Source organism: Oncorhynchus nerka, linkage group LG22 (genome assembly GCF_034236695.1).
Source record: "Oncorhynchus nerka isolate Pitt River linkage group LG22, Oner_Uvic_2.0, whole genome shotgun sequence".
NCBI classification, from domain to species: Eukaryota; Metazoa; Chordata; class Actinopteri; order Salmoniformes; family Salmonidae; genus Oncorhynchus; species Oncorhynchus nerka.
In genome coordinates, this window is record NC_088417.1 from 23,525,714 (window position 1) to 23,546,445 (window position 20,732).

The 20,732-nt window shown below is 44.4% G+C and overlaps 1 protein-coding gene across 1 annotated transcript in view; it reads left to right on the top strand.

The window, feature by feature from the left end:
- Positions 1–17,162, top strand: part of LOC115105021 (pleckstrin homology-like domain family B member 2) — a 56,514-nt gene extending 39,352 nt beyond the window's left edge. Inside the window, 16 exon segments of the mRNA XM_029626540.2 lie at positions 3,493–3,864; positions 4,985–5,122; positions 5,263–5,400; positions 6,516–6,644; positions 7,074–7,229; positions 7,314–7,424; positions 7,525–7,614; positions 8,798–8,950; positions 10,349–10,492; positions 10,574–10,676; positions 11,642–11,795; positions 13,286–13,376; positions 13,474–13,620; positions 13,706–13,925; positions 14,035–14,120; positions 14,232–17,162. Coding sequence (XP_029482400.2) covers positions 3,493–3,864; positions 4,985–5,122; positions 5,263–5,400; positions 6,516–6,644; positions 7,074–7,229; positions 7,314–7,424; positions 7,525–7,614; positions 8,798–8,950; positions 10,349–10,492; positions 10,574–10,676; positions 11,642–11,795; positions 13,286–13,376; positions 13,474–13,620; positions 13,706–13,925; positions 14,035–14,120; positions 14,232–14,372 — 2,373 coding nt within the window. The 3' untranslated portion in view covers positions 14,373–17,162.
- Positions 17,163–20,732: the final 3,570 nt, after the last annotated feature.

The window sequence follows — 20,732 nt, forward strand, 5'->3', positions numbered from 1 at the left end:
CCATCTCTCAGTCAGACTGCTCTATCTAATCATAACTTAATTATAATATAATAAAACACAGAAATACGAGCCTTAGGTCATTATTATGGTCGAATTCGGAAACTATCATTTCGAAAACGAAACGTTTATTCTTCAGTGAAATACGGAACCGCTCCGTATTTTATCTAACGGGTGGCATCCCTAAGTCTAAATATTGCTGTTACATTGTACAACCTTCAATGTTATGTCATAATTACGTAAAATTCTGGCAAATTAGTTCGCAATGAGCCAGGCGGCCCAAACTGCGCAAGAGAAGTGACACAATTTCACCTGGTTAATATTGCCTGTTAACCTGGATTTATTTTAGCTAAATATGCAGGTTTAAAAATATATACTTCTGTGTATTGATTTTAAAAAAGGCATTGATGTTTATGGTTGGGTACAGTCGTGCAACGATTGTGATTGTTTTCGCAAATGGCTTTTGTTAAATCATCCCCCGTTTGGCGAAGTTGGCTGTCTTTTTTTAGGAAGAAATAGTCTTCACACAGTTCACAACGAGCCAGGCGGCTCAAACTGCTGCATATACCCCGATTCCGCTTGCACAGAACGCAAGAGAAGTGACACAATTTCCCTAGTTAAAAGAAATTCATGTTAGCAGGCAATATTAACTAAATATGCAGTTTTAAAAATATATACTTGTGTATTGATTTTAAGAAAGGCATTGATGTTTATGGTTAGGTACACGTTGGAGCAACGATGGTCCTTTTTTCACGAATGCACACCACATCGATTATATGCAACGCAGGACACGCTAGATAAACTAGTAATATCATCAACCATGTGTAGTTCACTAGTGATTATGATTGATTGATTGTTTTTTATAAGATAAGTTTAATGCTACCTAGCAACTTACCTTGGCTTCTTTACTGCATTCGCGTAACAGGCAGGCTCCTCGTGGAGTGCAATGTAATCAGGTGGTTAGAGCGTTGGACTAGTTAACCTTAAGATTGAATCCCCGAGCTGACAAGGTAAAAATCTGTTAACCCACCGTTCCTAGGCCGTCATTGAAAATAAGAATGTGTTCTTAACTGACTTGCCTAGTTAAATAAAATTGTTTAAACTTTTTTTTTAAATGGCCAAATCCGTGTCCAAAAATAGCGATTTCCGATTGTTATGAAAACTTGAAATCGGCCCTAATTAATCGGTCGACCTCTAGTGAGGGCCAAGAATCCACTCTCACAAGTGCGTGGTTGCAAAGGGCATCCGTGTCTTAACAGCGCGATTTGCCAAGGCAAGAAACTCCTGAGCGTAGCCCTGTCCAGAAATCTGACAGTGGCTTCTGATTCAATTACATTTTCACAGAACCGCTTGTTGCAATTTTGATGAGGCTCTCTTGTTCTCACGTGTGTTACCACTCCACTATGTCTCCCTGTCATGGCTTTTGTGCCATCAGTACAGATACCAACACATCTTGACCCCAACACATCTTGACCACCAAAGTCCATTTGATGTCACAAAGCTGTCCAGTACTTTAAAAATATTCTCTCATGTTGTCCTTGTTTCCAGTGGTTTGCAGAAGAGGATATGTTCCTTAATATACCCCCCATAAATGTAACGGATATATACCAGGAGCTGTGCGAGGCCTGCCATGTCTTTTGACTCATCCAGCTGTAAACGCATAGAATTCACTGGCTTGTATGCGAAGCAGTAATTGTTTCCAAACATCTCCTGCCATGTCACTGATGTGTCGTGAAACAGTGTTGTTTGATGAAGGCAATTGTCTGTATAGTTTTTTGGGCCTTTTCCCCCAGCATTGTCTCAGCCATATCTGCGGCAGCAGGAAGAATTAAGTCCTCCACAATAGTATGTGGCTTGCCTGTCCTAGCCACTCGGTAGCTCAGCCTATAAGACGCTTCTAGCCCCTTCTTATTAATGGTATCTGTTGCTTTGATACATGTCTTACTACTCTAAAGTCATCTTTATTCTCGCTCCAAAAACTCTGGTGGCTTATTTTTCAAATGGTCATGTTTCTAAAAGTCCTCGCAAGAGTGAAGGTTTCCCGCGAGAGAGTATCGGTTAATGTGATTGGATGTTAATTATTTGACTAGGCTACCTGTATTTGATATTGTGTGGTTATTTCACTGAACACTGGATGGTTTAATTGTTTTTTTGGCAGTGAAATGAGGCTACTCAGGCGAGAGAGAAAAAAACTCACCCAAATGTATAGCCCCGTTGGAAAATATAAATGTCGTGTTTGAAAATGTGAAGAAAAAAAGTTACAAAAACCCTCGACGGCATTGTGTGTACCCCTAACTATTTGATGACATTTGAAATGTCTTTACACTCTCAAAAGTTTCAAAAGAATGTTTCCTGTAAACATTTGTTATTGTTTATTTCACTTTTGTTGATCTATTTCCCAATAAAGCCCTTAAATGGAATTGAAATTGAATTGAGTGGTGGGTAGAGACAGGAAAGGAGAGAGAGAAAATGGAGGTGGGCAGAGGGCGAGATTGTGAATAGGGATGGATGGAGGGCGGGAGGGAGAGCAAGACTGAGAGAGTGTAGATCAGGAGAGAGAGCTGGTGAGAGAAGAGGAAGGATTGCATTTCTATATCAGTATATCCTCTCCTGTGGGAGCCAGGGCTGTTTGTGATCAGATCAGGTTACACCCAGAGCCAGTTGCTGTTATTAACTGTACTGCTTCACCTCCTTTTGTGTAGTAGGTCTACAGCGGTTTGTCTCCATTAGTACTGAATCAGGAGTCAAATTGACAGAGTATTGCTTTACTCTGCTACTTGTTGACTGACCGTTGTTATTAGTGGCCTCTGTTTGTGTGTGTAGATGTGTATGCATGTGGGATGTATTTCTAGTCCCTCTCCTGTCTGTTTGGGATATATTTCCAATGTTGTATGTAGTACGTTGGGCTTTTCCGGTTGGAGAGTCTGACTCCGAGCCAATAACATTCGCAAGAAAGCCCCCTGCTGCCTCTTCTCTCTCACACATACAGACACACACATACATGAATTCTCTCTCTCACTCTCACTCTCACTCTCACTCACTGTATCTGCTAGCAGCCACTCAGTTCTCAGGGCGATGTGGTTTCTAATTTCTCTCACCTGCAGCAGTGCATTGCAGATAGCAGCCCACTGTCTTTGTGAATTTCTATATCTAGTTCAGTAGCACAGCGCTAGTAGTTAGTTAGTTAGCTATAGGTTTAGTTTTTGTTATTGTGGGCTTTCGTTATTCTCTGAGAGAAATATAAGGGCTATGAGAAAATTCTGTTTGCCCTGTGGAGTGTCTGTGAGGAGAAATGCTCCTAATGGCAGCCATGCTTCCACAGGTAATATCTGTGTATTTGGCTTTCAGTTGGATACAGATAAGAATCCATGTGTTTGCTGTGTGTGTGTGTGTCTCTCTCTCTCTCTCTCTCTGTACATGTATATCTAAGTATGTCTGTGTGTGTAACTCTGTATGTATTTGTGTGGGCTTCTAACTGTGTGTGCTGTGTTGTAGGAACGCCAGCGGCTGGAAACCATTCTGTCTCTGTGTTCAGAGCTGGGTCGATCGGAGCAGGACAGGGAGAGGAGTGTTGGTTCTAGTGTCGATACCGGTGCTGGTCTAGCCGACCTTCAGATGATCAACCGGGAACTAGAGAAACTCCAGGTCTCTGACGACGATGAGTCAGAATCCGTCTTCTCTGACTCAACTGTGAACGGAAATGGGGCCGGTAGCGGCTCGGAGAATGGTTACTACGGTAACGACGAGGAGCGTCCAGTCCGACAGCGACGGAGCAGCGGCCACCGGGACCACATGGCAGAATCGCCAGCCATCATCCTACGAAGCTCCGCCACCTCGCTCACCGCGCACCTGCCTAGGACTAATCGGGTGAGAGTTTTTCACTTTCTCGCTCGCTTTTGCTTTCTCTCTCTCTCTTCCATTTATATTTGATCTCTTGTTTCCTTTCTCCTGTACTTCTTTCAGCCAACCTCCCTGCCTCTCACTCACACACACACACACACACACACACACACACACACACACACACACACACACACAGATACATAAGGTGCTACTGCTGTCCTTCCTCTGAGTAAAGCTTAATTAAGCCTTGTTAAATGATTGACAGGAGGCAGAGTGTTTATCACCTGGCAACCTGTTAATGAGACCTCTGGTCAGGCTATCCTTACACAGGCCTAATCAAGCTTAATAACAGCCTATGAAGCTATATGCAGCTTAATGTAGCTTCTCATGACTAAATGAGAGTTAAAGGAGTGAGAGGAGAGTGGTAGAGAGAAAGAGAGCTCCCCTCTCACTGTAAACAGAAGAGAACACACACTAGCCATGGTCACGGCTCAACCCCTCCTTGTACATTCCTTAGTTCTGATGTGGAAACTCCTCTGGAATCTGACTTTCCTTACCATTTAAGGTCCACATACTGTATTTATATTTTCCCTACTCTCAAACATGTATTTTCTTCTTAGACCTCCACAGCAACCTATTGTTTTCGAGGTCAGAGTTGTTTGTTGTTGTGAATTAGTCTTCTATTTAACTGTGAGAACCCGGAGGTGCTGGACACTGTAAAAGTGGTTGCTGTAAGAGGTCACACACACATGAGATATTTACAGTCTGGTTATTAGATTAGAGAGTGCTAAGGATAGCAACCTAAGGTGGGCAGTGTGTGTGTGTGTGTTCCGTATGAACAGCTGCATAGTTTCTGGTGAGTAATTGAATAACAGAAATGTACTCTACAGAGTATCATGTTAATACCTATAACTTTTCTATGAACCATAGTGTTATTCACCCCTCATTCAGGACAACCTGTAGCTTTTGTTCCAGCCCTGCACTAACACACACGATTCAACTAATCATCAAGAGCTAGATAAACGGAATCAGGTTTGTTAGTTCTTGGCTGGAAACAAATGTATTCACTCCCTGTAGCTCTCCAGGACCAGTGAATAAAGAACATAGCATAGATTCCATTGTGAGAGTGTGACGTCATCTTTAGGCGCTGGTGGAGGAGGGCCAGCGGAGGCAGGAAGTGACTCGTGTGGAGGAGGAGAGGATCCAGGTGCTGAACAACATGGAGGAGCTGGAACAGAAGATCAAAGAACTGGACAACCAGATGGACGAGTCTCTCAGAGAGGTAGAAGGATGGAGGGAGAGGGATGTGCTAGAGAGGGGGATGGAGGGAAGTAGAAATGGTGGAGAGAGATGTAGGGAGGAAGAAGGAGGTAATAGAGGTAGAGCTGGATAGAGACTCACTCCCTCTTTCTCTCCATCCAGGTGGAGGTGGAGCGTGCCCTGGTGGAGGCAGAGCAGCAGGCGGAGCTAGCGGCCTTGCAGCAGGAGAGAGATGCTCTGGAGACACTCAACACCAAGATGTCTGACACGGAACAACAGGCACAGAACCAGAAGACTCCGGTAATACCACTGTGTGATAACACTGGGGCAACTGGGATCAATGCAACATGAGGGAGGGAGAGAGAAAGAGTGTGTGTCTGTGTGTGTACTGCTATATGGAGTTTCTAAGAGTTTGTGGTGTCATAAGCACTGTGTGCATATGTAATGAGCATGCTGCAGTATGTATTCTCTAGCCACACCCAATGATACATTGATTGACATGTGACTAGCTGACTTGGTATGTGTAAATCCCTGTCATGCAGTCTCCGGTCCAAATATACAGCTGTTAATACACAACAGGGTATAGTGGTCACTACCCTAGTGTGTGTATGTGTGTGTGTGTGTGTTGACACCCTCTTCTCCTCTGGGTCGTGTTCAGGCCTGCTTCCGGAGAGTTCCATTAACCCTACAGCTGGCAGATACATGAGAGAGGAACCACATACCATATGGGGGGGGCAGAGACAGACAGAGTCTTCCCCTTACACATTTTGGTGATTACAGATCTGATGAGAGGAAGATGGATAACGAGCAGTTGAGAGAAAGACAAAAATAAAGTTGACTTGTTTGACACATACTGTGTCTGGTCAGTTAGCCTGTTTCTCCTGTGTCTGGTCAGTTAGTCTGGTTTCTCCTGTGTCTGGCCAGTTAGTCTGGTTTCTCCTGTGTCTGGCCAGTTAGTCTGGTTTCTCCTGTGTCTGGCCAGTTAGTCTGGTTTCTCCTGTGTCTGGCCAGTTAGCCTGGTTTCTCCTGTGTCTGGCCAGTTAGCCTGGTTTCTCCTGTGTCTGGTCAGTTAGCCTGGTTTCTCCTGTGTCTGGTCAGCCTGAACGTCTTGGACTGTTGGGGGTCTGTGTTGAAGACCCCTTTCCCTCTCATAATAACCCTCATCATCCCCAACCCACAGCTGTATCAGTCCTTCTCTCTCTCTCTCCTCTAGTCCATTCTGCTTTCCTGACCACTGTAACACTGTAGTAACTAACTCTGCCTCCCGACTCCCACTAATGCTACCATCCTCTCTCCCTCTGTCCTGTGTCTGCTTGTCATTCCTGTGTGTGTGTGTGTGTGTACTGTACCTCTGCGTACATATGCACATTTGAGCGTGCTTGTATGCTTGTCGTGTGTGTGTGTGTGTGTGTCAGGCGTGTGTGTCGCTGCAGGCTGAGAGGGCTAGGGTAGAGCAGCTGTCTCAGAGTGTGTGTGAGCTGCGCTCCCAGCTCCACTGCTGTCCTGAGGCCATGAAGGAGCCCCTACAGGAGCAGCTCACCAGGGTCAGTACACACACACACACACTTCCTGCTAAAAACGTCCTGTGACACACCTTCCCCACCTGTTCACCCATCCTTATCCTCTTGTTCCTTCCCCCTATCATTTATCTACAGGAGGGTCTCTCTTCCTGTCTCGCTCTTCCTCTTCACCTCTCCTCCTGTTTGCCAGTTTTAATGTCATATTATGTCCGTCAGGAAAGCTCCACACAGTCAGCCTGCTCATGGGGGATAGTAGCACTTTTTTGATAGGATGAGGAAGCATGATTGTGCAGCAGGTTTGGCGAGAGCATGCCTTGGTGTGGTTGTGTGAGTGTGTTTGTGCTTGTGTGACTGAATGCTCTCTCCCTCATGCAGAAACTAGTAATTGAACACTTGCGGACAGCCAAAATGTTATAACACAATCTGAGAAAAACGTGTGTGTGCGTGTGTCAGAACTCTGAGGTGCTGGAAGCTGAGACGAAGCGTTTTGAGGACCTGGAGTTTCAGCAGCTGGAGAGAGAGAGTCGTCATGATGAGGAGAAGGAGGAAAGCACACAACAACTCCTCAGAGAGATAGCTGACTACCAACGGAGCACCGTCACACGCAAGGTACGGTGTGTGTGTGTGTGTGTGTGTGTGTGTGTGTGTGTGTGTGTGTGCGCGTGTTAAACTACTGTATGTGTGTGTTCCAAGGTGAGGCTGGTGGCGCTAAATAAGCAGGCGGGACAGATTACCCAGCAGGCTCAGCGAGAGAAGGACAGCTTCCTGAAGGAGCGGACCAACCTGCAGCTGATGGTGCAGAGGGTATGTACGCTCAGTGTGTGTGTGTCTGTTTGTGTGTTTTGCAACAGACTATTGATTTCAGTCCTAATTGCATGTTAGTCTCTCTCTCTCTCTCTCTCAGGAGAAAGATAACCTTGCTTCTGTGGAAAAGAAGTATGCTGACCTCACAGGTGGGCGGGGCTTCCCTCTCAGCCCTATCAGTCTCAAGGAGGTATGTTTGACTATTGCCTAGCAACCTTCTCCATTCCCACCCATGGTCCCCCTCGTCTCACTGTCTTCCTCCTCCTTTCCTCCTTTCCTGTTTCCTAGGATACGGCATCGTTGGCTGACGTGTGTCAATCTCCTAGTGGCCAGTCCCGTGACCACGCCTCTTCCTCTCTTTCTTCTCTTATCCTTCCTGCTGACCTGCTGGTCCTATCCTCCCTCCTTTCTTCTCTTTCCATAAAGAGCGCTGAGGTACTATGTCCTCCCTCTATCTATCTTTCCAGATTTCTATGAAATATGACCTATAATTAATGACAAATAATGGAGTCAAATAGTTTTTCTTCCAAAAATGGTAATTAAGTATGTTAAAAAGCAGCTTTTCTGTTTTGGAATTATGTGGGCGTAGCCCAACAACATGACCGGCGTATACTGGTCATAAAAAATATTAATGTGAGTAGACTGCTGATTGGCCAGCTCATCCTCCTCAGAAGGATGACATCATCCTCTATGATGAAATGGCAAGCGTTTTTTAAACGGTCTGTTTGAGATACAAGTTTGAGGCGGGGTTTTTGAAGTGTTTTTTTTTCTTTCCAATTTATACACTTGGCCACAAATACGAGTATAGGACAACAACAACATTATTTGTGTACGCGTTAACAGAATTTAAAAAGTGAGAGTTTCACTGGACAGTTACTTTAAGCTAGTGTTTCTTAGAATCTTGGTCCCTTGTATCAAAAAGGTTATGGTCAAAACGATAACATGAGAACTATGGAATGAGTTGTGTGATGGATAGTTTCTTGTAGATCCAGGAATCTTGAGGTTGAGAAGCACTTTTTACAGCCCGTTTTAGAAACACCTCGTCTTCCATTTCTATAATGATAATAACACATTGCACTGGTAACAAACTGGCCTTTAAAGATATTCATATTGTTTATGTTTAACCTTCTCTCTTCATTCATTGTCTATGTGAAAGTAATGGAACAGTACAGCTCTGTCTCTGTTGCTGCAGTTTAACTGACCAAGCTAACAATGTTTTAACATGGCTGAATCTCTATCTCTCAACCCCCCTCTTTATTTAATCTCTCTCACTTTTAATCTCCCTCTCTTTCACCATTGTTTATCCCTCTCTCTGTCCACTTCATCTCTAGCCACTTCTTCTCTCCCCCCTTTTCCCTCATGGTATGTTCCAGGGCTATGTAACAGTCAGTGAGATCAATGAAATTTACTCCCAGCTGGGGGGGAACCCTAGTCCCGCCCCTGCCCCTGTTCTGGCCAATCCCTCCCCTGATTCTGAGCCTAGTCCCCCCACTGACGACAGCGCCCCAAAACCAGCGGAGGACGAGGTGTGTGTGTGTAAGGGCGTGTTTGTTGGTCAGTAGGTGTGTTTGTGTGGAGGAGGATAACATTATTTACAGTGCATTCAGAATGTATTCAGATCCTTTGACTTTCCAGTCTTATTCTAAATGACAAAGCGAAATCTGATTTGTAGGAATGTTTGCACATTTATTAAAAATAAAAAACAGAAATACCTTATTGACATAAGTATTCAGACCCGTTGCTATGTGACTCGAAATTGAGCTCAGGTGCATCATGTTTCCATTGATCATTCTTGAGATGTTTCTACAACTTGATTGGAGTCCACCTGTGGTAAGTTCAATTGATTGAACATGATTTGGAAAGGCACACACATGTCTTTATAAGGTCCCACAGTTGACAGTGTATGTTTTACCCAATAATTTACTGGGAGGTTATACATATGGAGTGTTCTTTGTTTTTATAGCTTAGAGCAAAAACCAAGCCACAAGGTCGAAGGAAGACAGGATTGTGTCGAGCCACAGATCTGGGAAAGGGTACCAAAACATTTCTGCAGCATCGAAGGTCCCCAAGAATACAGTGGCCTCCATCGTTCTTAAATAGAAGAAGTTTAGATCCACCAAGACTCTTCCTAGACCTGGCTGCCTGGCCAAACTGAGCAATCGGGGGAGAAGGGCCTTGGTCAAGGAGGTGACCAAGAACCCAATGGTCACTCTGACAGAGCTCCAGAATTCCTCTGTGGAGATGGGAGAATCTTTCAGAAGAACAACCATCTCTGCAGCACTCCACCAATCAGGTCTTTATAGTAGAGTGGCCACTCCTCAGTAAAAGGCACATGACAGCCCACTTGGAGTTTGCCAAAGTATTCTCAGACCATGAGAAACAAGATTCTCTGGTTTGATGAAACCAAGATTGGATTATTTGGCCTGATTGCCAAGCATCTCACCTGGAGGAAACCTGGCACCATCCCTATGGTGGTGTCTGAAAACTTTCCGAATGCACTGTATGCCTTCCTCAGTTCTCCATGCATTTGCCTTTCAATTTTTCTAGATTTTATATTTTGTCTGCTGTACTCTCTCTTTCTTTGATGGTGTTCTTCTCTTCCTCTTTAAGCTCTGTCGCTCCTCCTCTCCTGTCGATTGTCCTTCCTCCTTTTCCTCCCATCCTCTATTGCCCCGCCGCCCCCCTCTCACCAAAACCCCCTCGGTTCATTGGCCGGAGGACATGGTGACCTATCGTGACCCCTCTCCCCTCCCTGACTCTCCTCCTCCTCCTCTGCCTGTCAAAAAACACAGCCACAACAGGCAGGTAAAGGCTGTGTGTTTGTGTCCTGTGCTGTTGTGTGTTTGTGTCCTGTGCTGTTGTGTGTTTGTGTCCTGTGCTGTTGTGTGTGTGTGTGTGATTCTGACTATTGTGTGTGTGTTCAGCACTTCCGTTCACTGGAGGAGAGAAAGAGGTTAGTGAAAGAAGGTGGGGCCCACCTGAGTGACACATTACCCAGGAAGAAGACCACGTCCATCGTCACCCCTCAGTTCAACTGTGCTACACTAGGACGCAGCATGCCTAACAAGGTACACACACACACACACATTCACTCTCTCACACACACACACAATCACCTTTAATCTCTCTCTCTTTCTGGTCCTCCACAGTCCCATCAGCCCCTGGTCCAGAGTTCTAGCTGTGGCAGTATTTTACCCCGGGCCATGTCTGTCTCCTCCAATAGAGACACAGATAAACGGCGCCTGCACAAGGGTGAGGACACACCTCACGCATGTGTAAACTGAACGCGAAACTGAAGTAGTGAGAGGGGAGGGAAGAGGAGTTTGTCTAGGAGAGTTGTCTGTCACACCACCAGTGACCCTCGGGACAAGTTAGTCACACAGCTTACCTTATAAGGCAAGGGTTTCAACCGATAAAAAAAATGGATCATCCGATGTGTGTGATGGGTGGACAGAAGCATGGTTTGTTTATTTGTTTGTAGAGAGATTTGAGGAGAGGCAGGAAATACTCTGCTGTTGTGAAGCATCCGTTAATAGGTCCTAGTAACCCATGGATAACGTGTGTGTGTGTGTGTGTGTGTGTGTGTGTGTGTGTGTGTGTGTGTGTGTGTGTGTGTGTGTGTGTGTGTGTGTTGTGGTGAGATTGAAGCCTGTCCCTTGGGGCGGGTCATCAGAGGGGTGTGGTGTGTCTTTGACCCTCTCAGGCTTCCTGTGTGTGTGTCTTTGTTGTACCCTACTGTAGTGTTACATTACTCCCTTCGTAGTGACAGTCAGGTTGGAGGTCCACTGCTTGTGGTTGTTCATTTTGTTCTGGGATCTATTTTTTGGACTATACGGGTTTGGACATTGTTATTTGGACCTTTTGGTTGTGGTAACTTTTTGCACCTTTAGTTTGCTGTATGTGTTTTAACCGTGGCTGGTCAGTGTGATCAGAGGGAGGGCCAACAGTCTGTACCGTACGGTCAGACTGTGGTCCCTGAGGTGGTGGGTGGTCAGGGAGAACAGGGCTCAGTGCAGGGAGGGGTACAGACAGGTAACTCGATGGTATACACACATCAAATATGCACAGCTTTTCTCTCGCGCTGTTTTAAAGTATACGCCGGTTTCTGGTCTTTGTTCTCTCTCTCTCGGACCCTGTGTGCTTTGGTAGTAGTCTCTCTCTTTCTGACTGTGTGATTTGTTGTTGTTTCTGTGTGTCTGTGTGTGGTCTTGGTCTAGGTCAGCCGAGCTCTCGCGCCGCCTCCCAGTCCAACGTGTACCTGGACACCTACGGTCACTGTGATAACGGCCAGGCATACGACACCATGAGCGTGGACAGCTCTGACTCAATGGAGACCAGCATCTCTGCCTGCTCCCCGGACAACGTCTCCTGGTAGGTGGGGGTGTGTGTGTTGGGGAGAGTGAGAGAGGAGAGGTCAAGGAAAAGGGGGATATGTGTGCTACGTGTGTTCAGAGGCTGAATGATCATATGAAGTCAGTTTCTCATTTTCTATAATGTGAAACATGGAGGGAGAAGGGTGAATGTTCATGCATGTTGAAACATTTGTGTGTGTTTGTGTAGAGCTAATGTAAAAAGTATGTTTGCAAATGGATCTGTAGCTCTCCCGCCATTTAGGCTCCCTCATCGTGGGGGTTGAAGGTTAGGGGAGTCAGGTTACAAGCGGGGATGGCTATTGAGCGGTGGTAGATTTGGGCTTCAGCCTCACTGGGGTGAAATCATGTGTTCTGCATGCAGAGTGCTCTCTCTCTCTCTCGCTGACTCTGTATCTCTCTCTCTCTGTACCTCTCTCTCTCTGTCTGTCTGTCTGTCTGTCTGTCTGTCGGTCTGTCGGTCTGTCGGTCTGTCGGTCGGTCGAGGGTTCAGGCCAGCTCTACACCCCTGGGTTTTAGATGGGTTAGTCTGTTTCTGTGGTCCAGAGATTGGAGCTGTTTGCTTGTTTCTGTGCACCGTGGAGCTTTCAGTGACACAGCAAAGCACAATTAGGGTTTGTGGTTTCATTTCGGATTGGACTGAAGGTAAAATGGGATTTGTTCTGTGAACTCACTGCACAGATTCTGTATTCTGTGGGTCTTGACTCTGGTTGGTTATTTTTGGGTTAAATTGGACTGGACTAGCTTGGAGCATCTGAATGGGCCACAGGTTCCATTCCCTCTCGTTTATGCAGGTAAGCAGGAGGGAGTGAGTCTGAGCTTCAGGTTGCTTATATTTCTTGGCTAGTGTTCCTGTTGGATTACCTCTCTGATCCGCATGGTGCTGTAATCACACATACAAACACACACACAGTGCTCCAATCAGGATAATTCCAAAAGGAGTATCCACGTAGCCTCGGGAATGGAACACCAAAAGGAATACTGCATCTCTGTAACGCCGTGTGTGTGTGTACTAGTTATGTAAGAGAGAGGCCTCTTTCTGACAGGAACAGGAAAGAGAAGCCCCGTGTGGCTCCGTTGGTAGAGCATGGTGCTTGCAACGCCGTAGTACAAAAAAACGATGAGAATGCATGCACTCACTACTGTCGCCCTAAATAAAAACGTCTGCTAAATGATTCAAATGTAAGCGAAGAGATGTCGAGAGGACAGAGAGGGAAGAGGGTTGAGAGAAGGAAGGAAGGATTATGGTAGAGATGAAGCAGAAATGGATAGAGGAGGAGTTAGTGGGAGGGGGGTCAGACTTATTCCAGGTGTTTCTTTTGAAGTGGAAATGAAAAGCAGCAGACTTTGCTGTGACACACACACACACACCTCCAGGCTGGTTCTAATGTGTTCCAGCAGGGCCCATTCTTAATGACTGTGTGTTCCATGGGAAGAATAAGTCCTGTGCTGCGTCATTCCCAGCCTGTAGAATGTCTGTGTGTGTTGCAGTGCCAGTACGTCTAACGTGACCAAACTGGAGGAAATGGAGCGTCTGCTGAGACAGGCTCAGGCAGAGAAGAATCGCCTCATAGAACACAAGGTAACATACACACGTGCACAGATAAACAAACAAACAAACACACACACACACACACACACTGAAATCTAAAGTAAAGCATGTGTTGTGTCTGGTGCAGGAGCAAGAGATGGAGTCACGCAAACAGGCTCTGGAGGAGGAGAGGAGGAGGAGGGAGGATCTGGAGAAACGACTGCAGGAGGAGACCAACAGACGACAGAAACTCATCGAAAGGGAGGTGAAACTACGGGAGAAACAGAGAGCACAGGTGAAACAATAGGCATACGAAACAGTATCTCTCCAGGACTAAGATTGCTGACCACTAGAGTAACCTTTAACCCCTGTCCCCACAGTCCCGTCCTCTGACGCGCTACCTGCCAGTTCGAAAGGATGACTTTGACCTAAAAGCCCATATAGAGTCAGCGGGCCACAGTGCTGACACCTGTTTCCACCTGTCTCTCACGGAGAAGACATGCCGAGGATTCCTGGTCAAGATGGGGGGAAAGATCAAGACCTGGAAGAAACGCTGGTTCGTCTTTGACCGCAACCGACGAACGCTCTCCTACTTCTCAGGTAAAGAACGGACAGGTACCATGGAGTGTGAGTAACACACACCTCTAAGTCCTAATCTTGTGGTCTGATTGTGTGTTTCTAACTGTTGTGTGTTTTGTCTCTGCTGCAGACAAGCATGAGGCCAAGCTGAAAGGGGTCATCTACTTCCAAGCAATAGAGGAAGTTTACTACGACCACTTAAAGAACGCACACAAGGTACCTACTCCTTTGTTGTGTGTGTGTGAGACACGGTCTTTCTCTTATTAAATGCTGAATCCTTGTAGCCTTGCTGTATCTGATCCCTATTCTTCTCCCCCCTTCCCCCAGAGTCCTAACCCGTGTCTGACGTTCAGTGTGAAGACTCATGACAGGGTCTATTACATGGTGGCCCCCTCTCCTGAGGCCATGAGGATCTGGATGGATGTCATTGTCACTGGGGCCGAGGGATACACTCAGTTCATGGTGTAGAAGGAGCGATATGGTCATGGCGGAGGGATACACCCACTTTATGGTGTAGGAGACTTGATCTGTACACGTCGGAGGGATACACTCAGTTCATGGTGTAAAGAGGGGTGCTTCGGAGTGGAAGGATACAGCCAGCGTGTGGTTACGACGACAGGACTAGCTCCTCTCTTTTCTCTGACACAGATGGACTGTTGTTTTTATTTCTGTGTTTTATTATTATAGAAATGTCCAAGGACGTGTTCTCCAACAGTGTGCCTTAACTCTCACAGTAGCTCCGCTGGGATTGGCCAGTGTTTTTATGCATCATTAGTAAACAAGCAAACAGAACGGTCATTTCAATTCCAGGTTGTGTAGGGTCAAATGATCAGGCGGCACATTACTGATATTTACTCATCCCCAAAGACCTCAGGTCTGTGTGTGTGTGTGTGTGTGTGTGTGTGTGTGTGTGTGTTTTTGCTACGTTGTGATCACATAACCCAGAGGTGCTAATCTTTTTGTATGATGTCTTTTCTCATGAGGCCAATGTCCTCCATTGCATCTTCTAGTGTAGCCAAAGGTCAAGTCATCTGTGGTAAAATACAATACCCAAGGTTGCTACTTGGGGAATAGGTTGTCATTGAGATACAGCCTTATACATGTCAGTGGTAGAATAAATACAGGATCATATAGGTTAACCCTCACAGATTATAATCATGCTGGTCGAGCTTTCGCTGCGTATTTTATCGTTGACTAACCAGATAGCTATATGGTAGCTGTGAGTTGTATTTATCAAATGCCTTGTTTCATGTTTAATGGTGAGCAGCCTTGGCATATAGGCTTACTGTATGTTAGTGCTCAGTCACGATGCTTTTCCTTCCCACCATCGTATACATCTAGTTATTCCCTCTCATCAGTAGAGGATGACAGCTGAACAGTCTGAGGGACAGAGGATGACCCCTAAACCATCCCAACTCAACCCTACCACCTTCTGCAGTGAGTGTAGAACTGAAAGGACAGATGGAAGCAAATCCAATCCATTTTTGTCACTTGCTTCATAAACAACAGGTGGAGACTAACAGTGAAATGCTTACTTAAATGACTCAATTCCACCCTGCCCATTATTTCTGCTGTATCCTTTCAGATATGAAGCACCCGGGGTCGGGCTAGCCAGGCGTTTGATTCATTATCGGGCATTAATGTGCTTTTTAACCATTATACAGTGGGGCAAAAAAGTATTTAGTCAGCCACCAATTGTGCAAGTTCTCCCACTTAAAAAGATGAGGCCTGTAATTTTCATCATAGGTACACTTCAACTATGACTATCAACTTAAAAAAAATCCAGAAAATCACATTGTAGGATTTTTTAATGAATTTATTTGCAAGTTATGGTGGAAAATAAGTATTTGGTCAATAACAAAAGTTTATCTCAATACTTTGTTATATACCCTTTGTTGGCAATGACAGAGGTCAAACGTGTTCTGTAAGTCTTCACAAGGTTTTCACACACTTGCTGATATTTTGGCCCATTCCTCCATGCAGATCTCCTCTAGAGCAGTGATGTTTTGGGGCTGTTGCTGGGCAACACAGACTTTCAACTCCCTCCAAAGAGTTTCTATGGGATTGAGATCTGGAGACTGGCTAGGCCACTCCAGGACCTTGAAATGCTTCTTATGAAGCCACTCCTTCGTTGCCCGGGCGGTGTGTTTGGGATCATTGTCATGCTGAAAGACCCAGCCACGTTTCATCTTCAATGCCCTTGCTGATGGAAGGAGGTTTTCACCCAAAATCTCACGATACATGGCCCCATTAATTCTTTCCTTTACACTGATCAGTCGTCCTGGTCCCTTTGCAGAAAAAGGTATGGTGTTCTTTGGATGCAACTCAGCATTATTTGTCCTCCAAACATGACGAGTTGAGTTTTTACCAAAAAGTTCTATTATGGTTTCATCTGACCATATGACATTCTCCCAATCTTCAAGATCTTAAGCCATTCTTGTGATTATTGTGACTTTGCCATTGTAATTGTTTGTAAACTTGTGTAGTCAAATTAATCTATGATCGTATGCTATCCATTTGTTTGTATGCTGTTCTTTGTATGACATTTTAATATTTAATTATTAACCAATGATATTAGGCCACTCTTGGCCATGATTACAGACACCTGTGTCTTTTGACACTATATAAACAAGTCATCCCGCAGTGTTTGTGATTATACCCTGATGAAGACAGCTTGGCTGTCGAAACGTTGGTATTACATTTTTGCATCTGAGCTCCTAGAATGTGCGGCTCTCTTTTATTTTCAAGTTTCTATTCCGCTAGCCAACACCTCGTCTTAATAGGTGTGCGTTTCTTTTTCTTCTAGATCGTCTTTTATACTGATAACAAGTTCAAACAGGTGCTATTAATACAGGTAACGAGTGGAGGACAGAGGAGCCTCTTAAAGAAGTTACAGGTCTGTGAGAGCCAGAAGTCTTGTTTGTAGGTGACCAAATACTTGTTTTCCACCATAATTTGCAAATAAATGCATAAAAAATCCTACAATGTGATTTTCTGGATTTTTTTCTCCCTAATTTTGTCTGTCATAGTTTAAGTGTACCTATGATGAAAATTACAGGCCTCATCTTTTTAAGTGGGAGAACTTGCACAATTGGTGGCTGACAATACTTTTTTGCCCCACTGTATATATTTTTTAAATGGCAGTTTTATTTTTATCATGCTGTATTTATGCTATTGATTATCAATGCATGTATCTTTATTTCTGCATACAGAAAAAACAAGAACATATATTAAAGTAAGAACATATTGTCACTTAAATGTGTTTGGTCATTTTTCTTGAAAATATAACATGTTTTCATGAGACATTGATTTGATGGAAGGGTCTATGATCCATGTAAAGATTCTGTTTATGCTTTACGTCACTGGGAAACTGTGATCAGAAGCAGCAGTGTTGTATCAGAACCGCTAGAGGGGTGATTTGGTCCTGTATTCAGACTGGCTCTCAGTCCTCTTGGCACATAGTATACACACAGGGGTTACATGAGGAGAGACCTTCAACCAAAGAACAGGGTCACTTCTCCCACGGTCTTAAATAGTTTTCTGTTCAATCAGCGAGTTCTTCATGTTCTTGTTTTTCTGTCAGAAACACATGTTAAATTCTCATGTGGTGGCTCCCTCACTTGTGCATGTATATAAGGAAGGGGATTGTGCCTATAGAATACATCATGTCTAAAAGATGTATCATTTCAGAATAAGTGGTGCTGTTGTAGGTCTGCTGATGTTGCTGGTCTGTCTGTCTGGAGCATGGAGTCAGGGAGAGAGTGGAGGGGTCAGAGAGAATGACATCACTCAACAGGGTCACAGGGAAGGGCAAGAGACCACCACCACCCCTGACATCTGGACCGAACTGAGGTGCACTGAGTGATGTGGTGTAACAGAGAGTGGATGTTAGATCAACATATTCATATTGTTTCCCTTTCATTCCAGTCAAAGTAGCTGAATTGTTATCCATGGGGGGCAGAGTGACAGTCAGTGAGAAGGAGGTGAAGGAGCTGGAGAGAGAGAATGCAGGTACTACACAAGTATAGACATGAACTGGCACGTTTATTTATCTTACTACAAATGCATCTTTCTAAATATAAAATGCAATGTAAATCATCCTAAACATGTATACAGCACCTTCAAAAAGTATTCAGACCCCTTTACTTTTTTCCATATTTTATTATGTTACAGCCTTATTTTAAAATGGATTAAATAAAACAAAATCCTCAGAAATCTACACACAATACCCCATAATGACCAAGCGAAAACATGGTTTTCAAAGTTTTTGCAAATTTTATAATAACATTTAAAAAGGGATACCTTATTTACATAAGTATTCAGACCCATTAATGTGAGAGTCTAAATTGAGCTCCGGTGCATCCTGTTTCCCTTGATCATCCTTGAGATGTTTCTACAACTTGTTTTGAATCCACATGTGGTAAATTAAATTAATTGGACATGATTTGAAAAGGCACATACCTGTCTATATTAGGTCCCACAGTTGACAGTGCATGTCTGAGCAAAAACCAAGCCATGAGGTTGAAGGAATTGTCTGTAGAGCTCCGAGACAGGATTATGTCAAGGCACAGTTCTGGGGAAGGGTACCAAAACATGTCTGCAGCATTGAAGGTTCCCTAGAGACACAGTGGCCTCCATCATTCTTAAATGGAAGAAGTTTGGAACCACCAAGACTCTTCCTAGAGCTAGCCGCCCAGCCAAACTGAGGAATCGGGGGTTAAGGGCCTTGGTCAGGGAGGTGACCAAGAACCTAATGGTCAATATGACAGAGCTCTAGAGTTCCTCTGTGGAGATGAGAGAACCTTGGATAAGGACAACTATCTCTGCAGCACTGCACCAATCAGGCCTTTATGGTAGAATGGCCAGATGGAAGCCACTCCTCAGTGGAATTTGCCAAAAGGCACCTAAAGGACTCTCAGACCATGAGAAACCAGATTCTCTGGTCTGATGAAACCAAGATTGAACTATTTGGCCTTGATACATTTACTGTATTTGAGTAATGTTTGATATTATGGTTTAACTTTGTTCAGTAATCATATTTTCTTTCATGTTATGTCAGCCCTGGTGGCCAGTGACAGCCAGTGAGTGTGAAAACACAAGTACTAGGAGGACTTTGACATAATGAAACCATCACCTTAAAAATGGTCAGGATAACTAAATGCAAGTTCGCTTTTTCATGTTTTCTGTTAAACAACAGCCTTGGAGGCCAGAGTACCAGTGAGAGGGAGGTGGAAGAGCTTAAGAGACAGAATGCAGGTAACAGATGCAGACAAACCTTTCCTTGGGTTTATTCATCCACATTTGGATTTTAAAGTTATAGTTTGCTTTTAGGATTTGGATAAAATGCATAAAAGACAGCCAGATAAAAACAGGATCTTATTTGACGTTGATTACACATAAGTAAATGATAATGTAACTGTATTTTTTTCACTCTCCCGTGTTTACAGACAGACCAAAGCTGGCCTTCTCTGTTGATTTAGGTGATGGACTGTTGGGACCCTTCTTCAGTACTGAAATCCCGCTCATCTACAGTAAAGTCATCACCAACACCGGCACAGCCTAGAACTCAGTTACTGGTATAGTAGTGCATACTACTACTACTTCAAAAATTATTAGTTGTGCCATTACAGTGCCATCAGATTGTAAAGAATAAGTATAGGTATACACACAGAAAACAAGAACAATGACTTGTGACCTAGGAGTCAGGAGTCGTGATTTTAGCATGTAAATCTTGGTGGGGCAAACTCAACAATAGCAAACATTATGCATGCCAGCAAAGCTACTACAAAACACAACACTAAAACAATACATTAATTGCACTATAACGGTGACAAACGGTGCCCACAAACTGTTAGGGCCTACATAAAGCTGTCCCAATAGCAGAGCTTTCTTTTCAGCACAATGGAGTGAATCCTTACCACCGCTACACCTGGCTATCAGCGGAGCCTTGTCTAGCAGTGAAACAGTTCATTCAGCCTCGTTTACTGCCTTTTAAAAAACATAGCTGATATGGCTGACTTGCTTAACAAGAAATTTGTGGAGTGGTTGAAAAACAAGTTTTAATGACTCCAACCTAAGTGTATGTACAATTCTGACTGTATATCTAATGCATTGTCTCTAGAGCTGGAAGTGGTCTACATGTGTCTCCCCAAAGAGCATGTGCTGGCTGGTTCTTCTTGGTTGCGCAACGCCTTCAGTGGCTTCCTGCTCTTCCCTGTGTGAGATGTTATATTGAGCTCAACTTAAAGAGTCAGGTTAGAGCTTCCTAGACCAGGGGTGGGGCAACTGGCTGCTCCCCTTTGTGTTTAGGAGATTAGCTTTAAAACTGCAACATTTTCTCTACGCTTAATGGCACAATGTTTAGAATTGCAGGAAATTTACTCTAAAACTTCTCTCCACTGTCAAGAGGGGGCTGACAAAATGTTTAGGTCGCAAGGTGGGGGGATCCCTCATCAGAATGTTGCTTAAGACCCCCAAAAGATTAGGGGCTCTGACTGCATATGTGGGTATGGATGTGAGCGTAAGCAGACCCACAGCAACCCTCATGGTGAGTTCAGAATGTTTGTGGCCCCCAACCCATCCAAGATCAATTGTTCTCATAACCATGAATAAGAGCATTAAAAGTATTTTTCCCTCTCACGGTTGAGAGTATTGTATCCTGATGCCATCATAAACATTTCAAAACTAGACCAACTGAATACCCATTATGGCATCAATGTTTACATATGTTTTTTTCTTAATTTGTTTACTGTGAAACAAAGCACTGGCCTTGCAGTAATTAATTAGGTGAACTGTGCCTGTGAAAAATTGTAGTTAGATTCTCTGGTA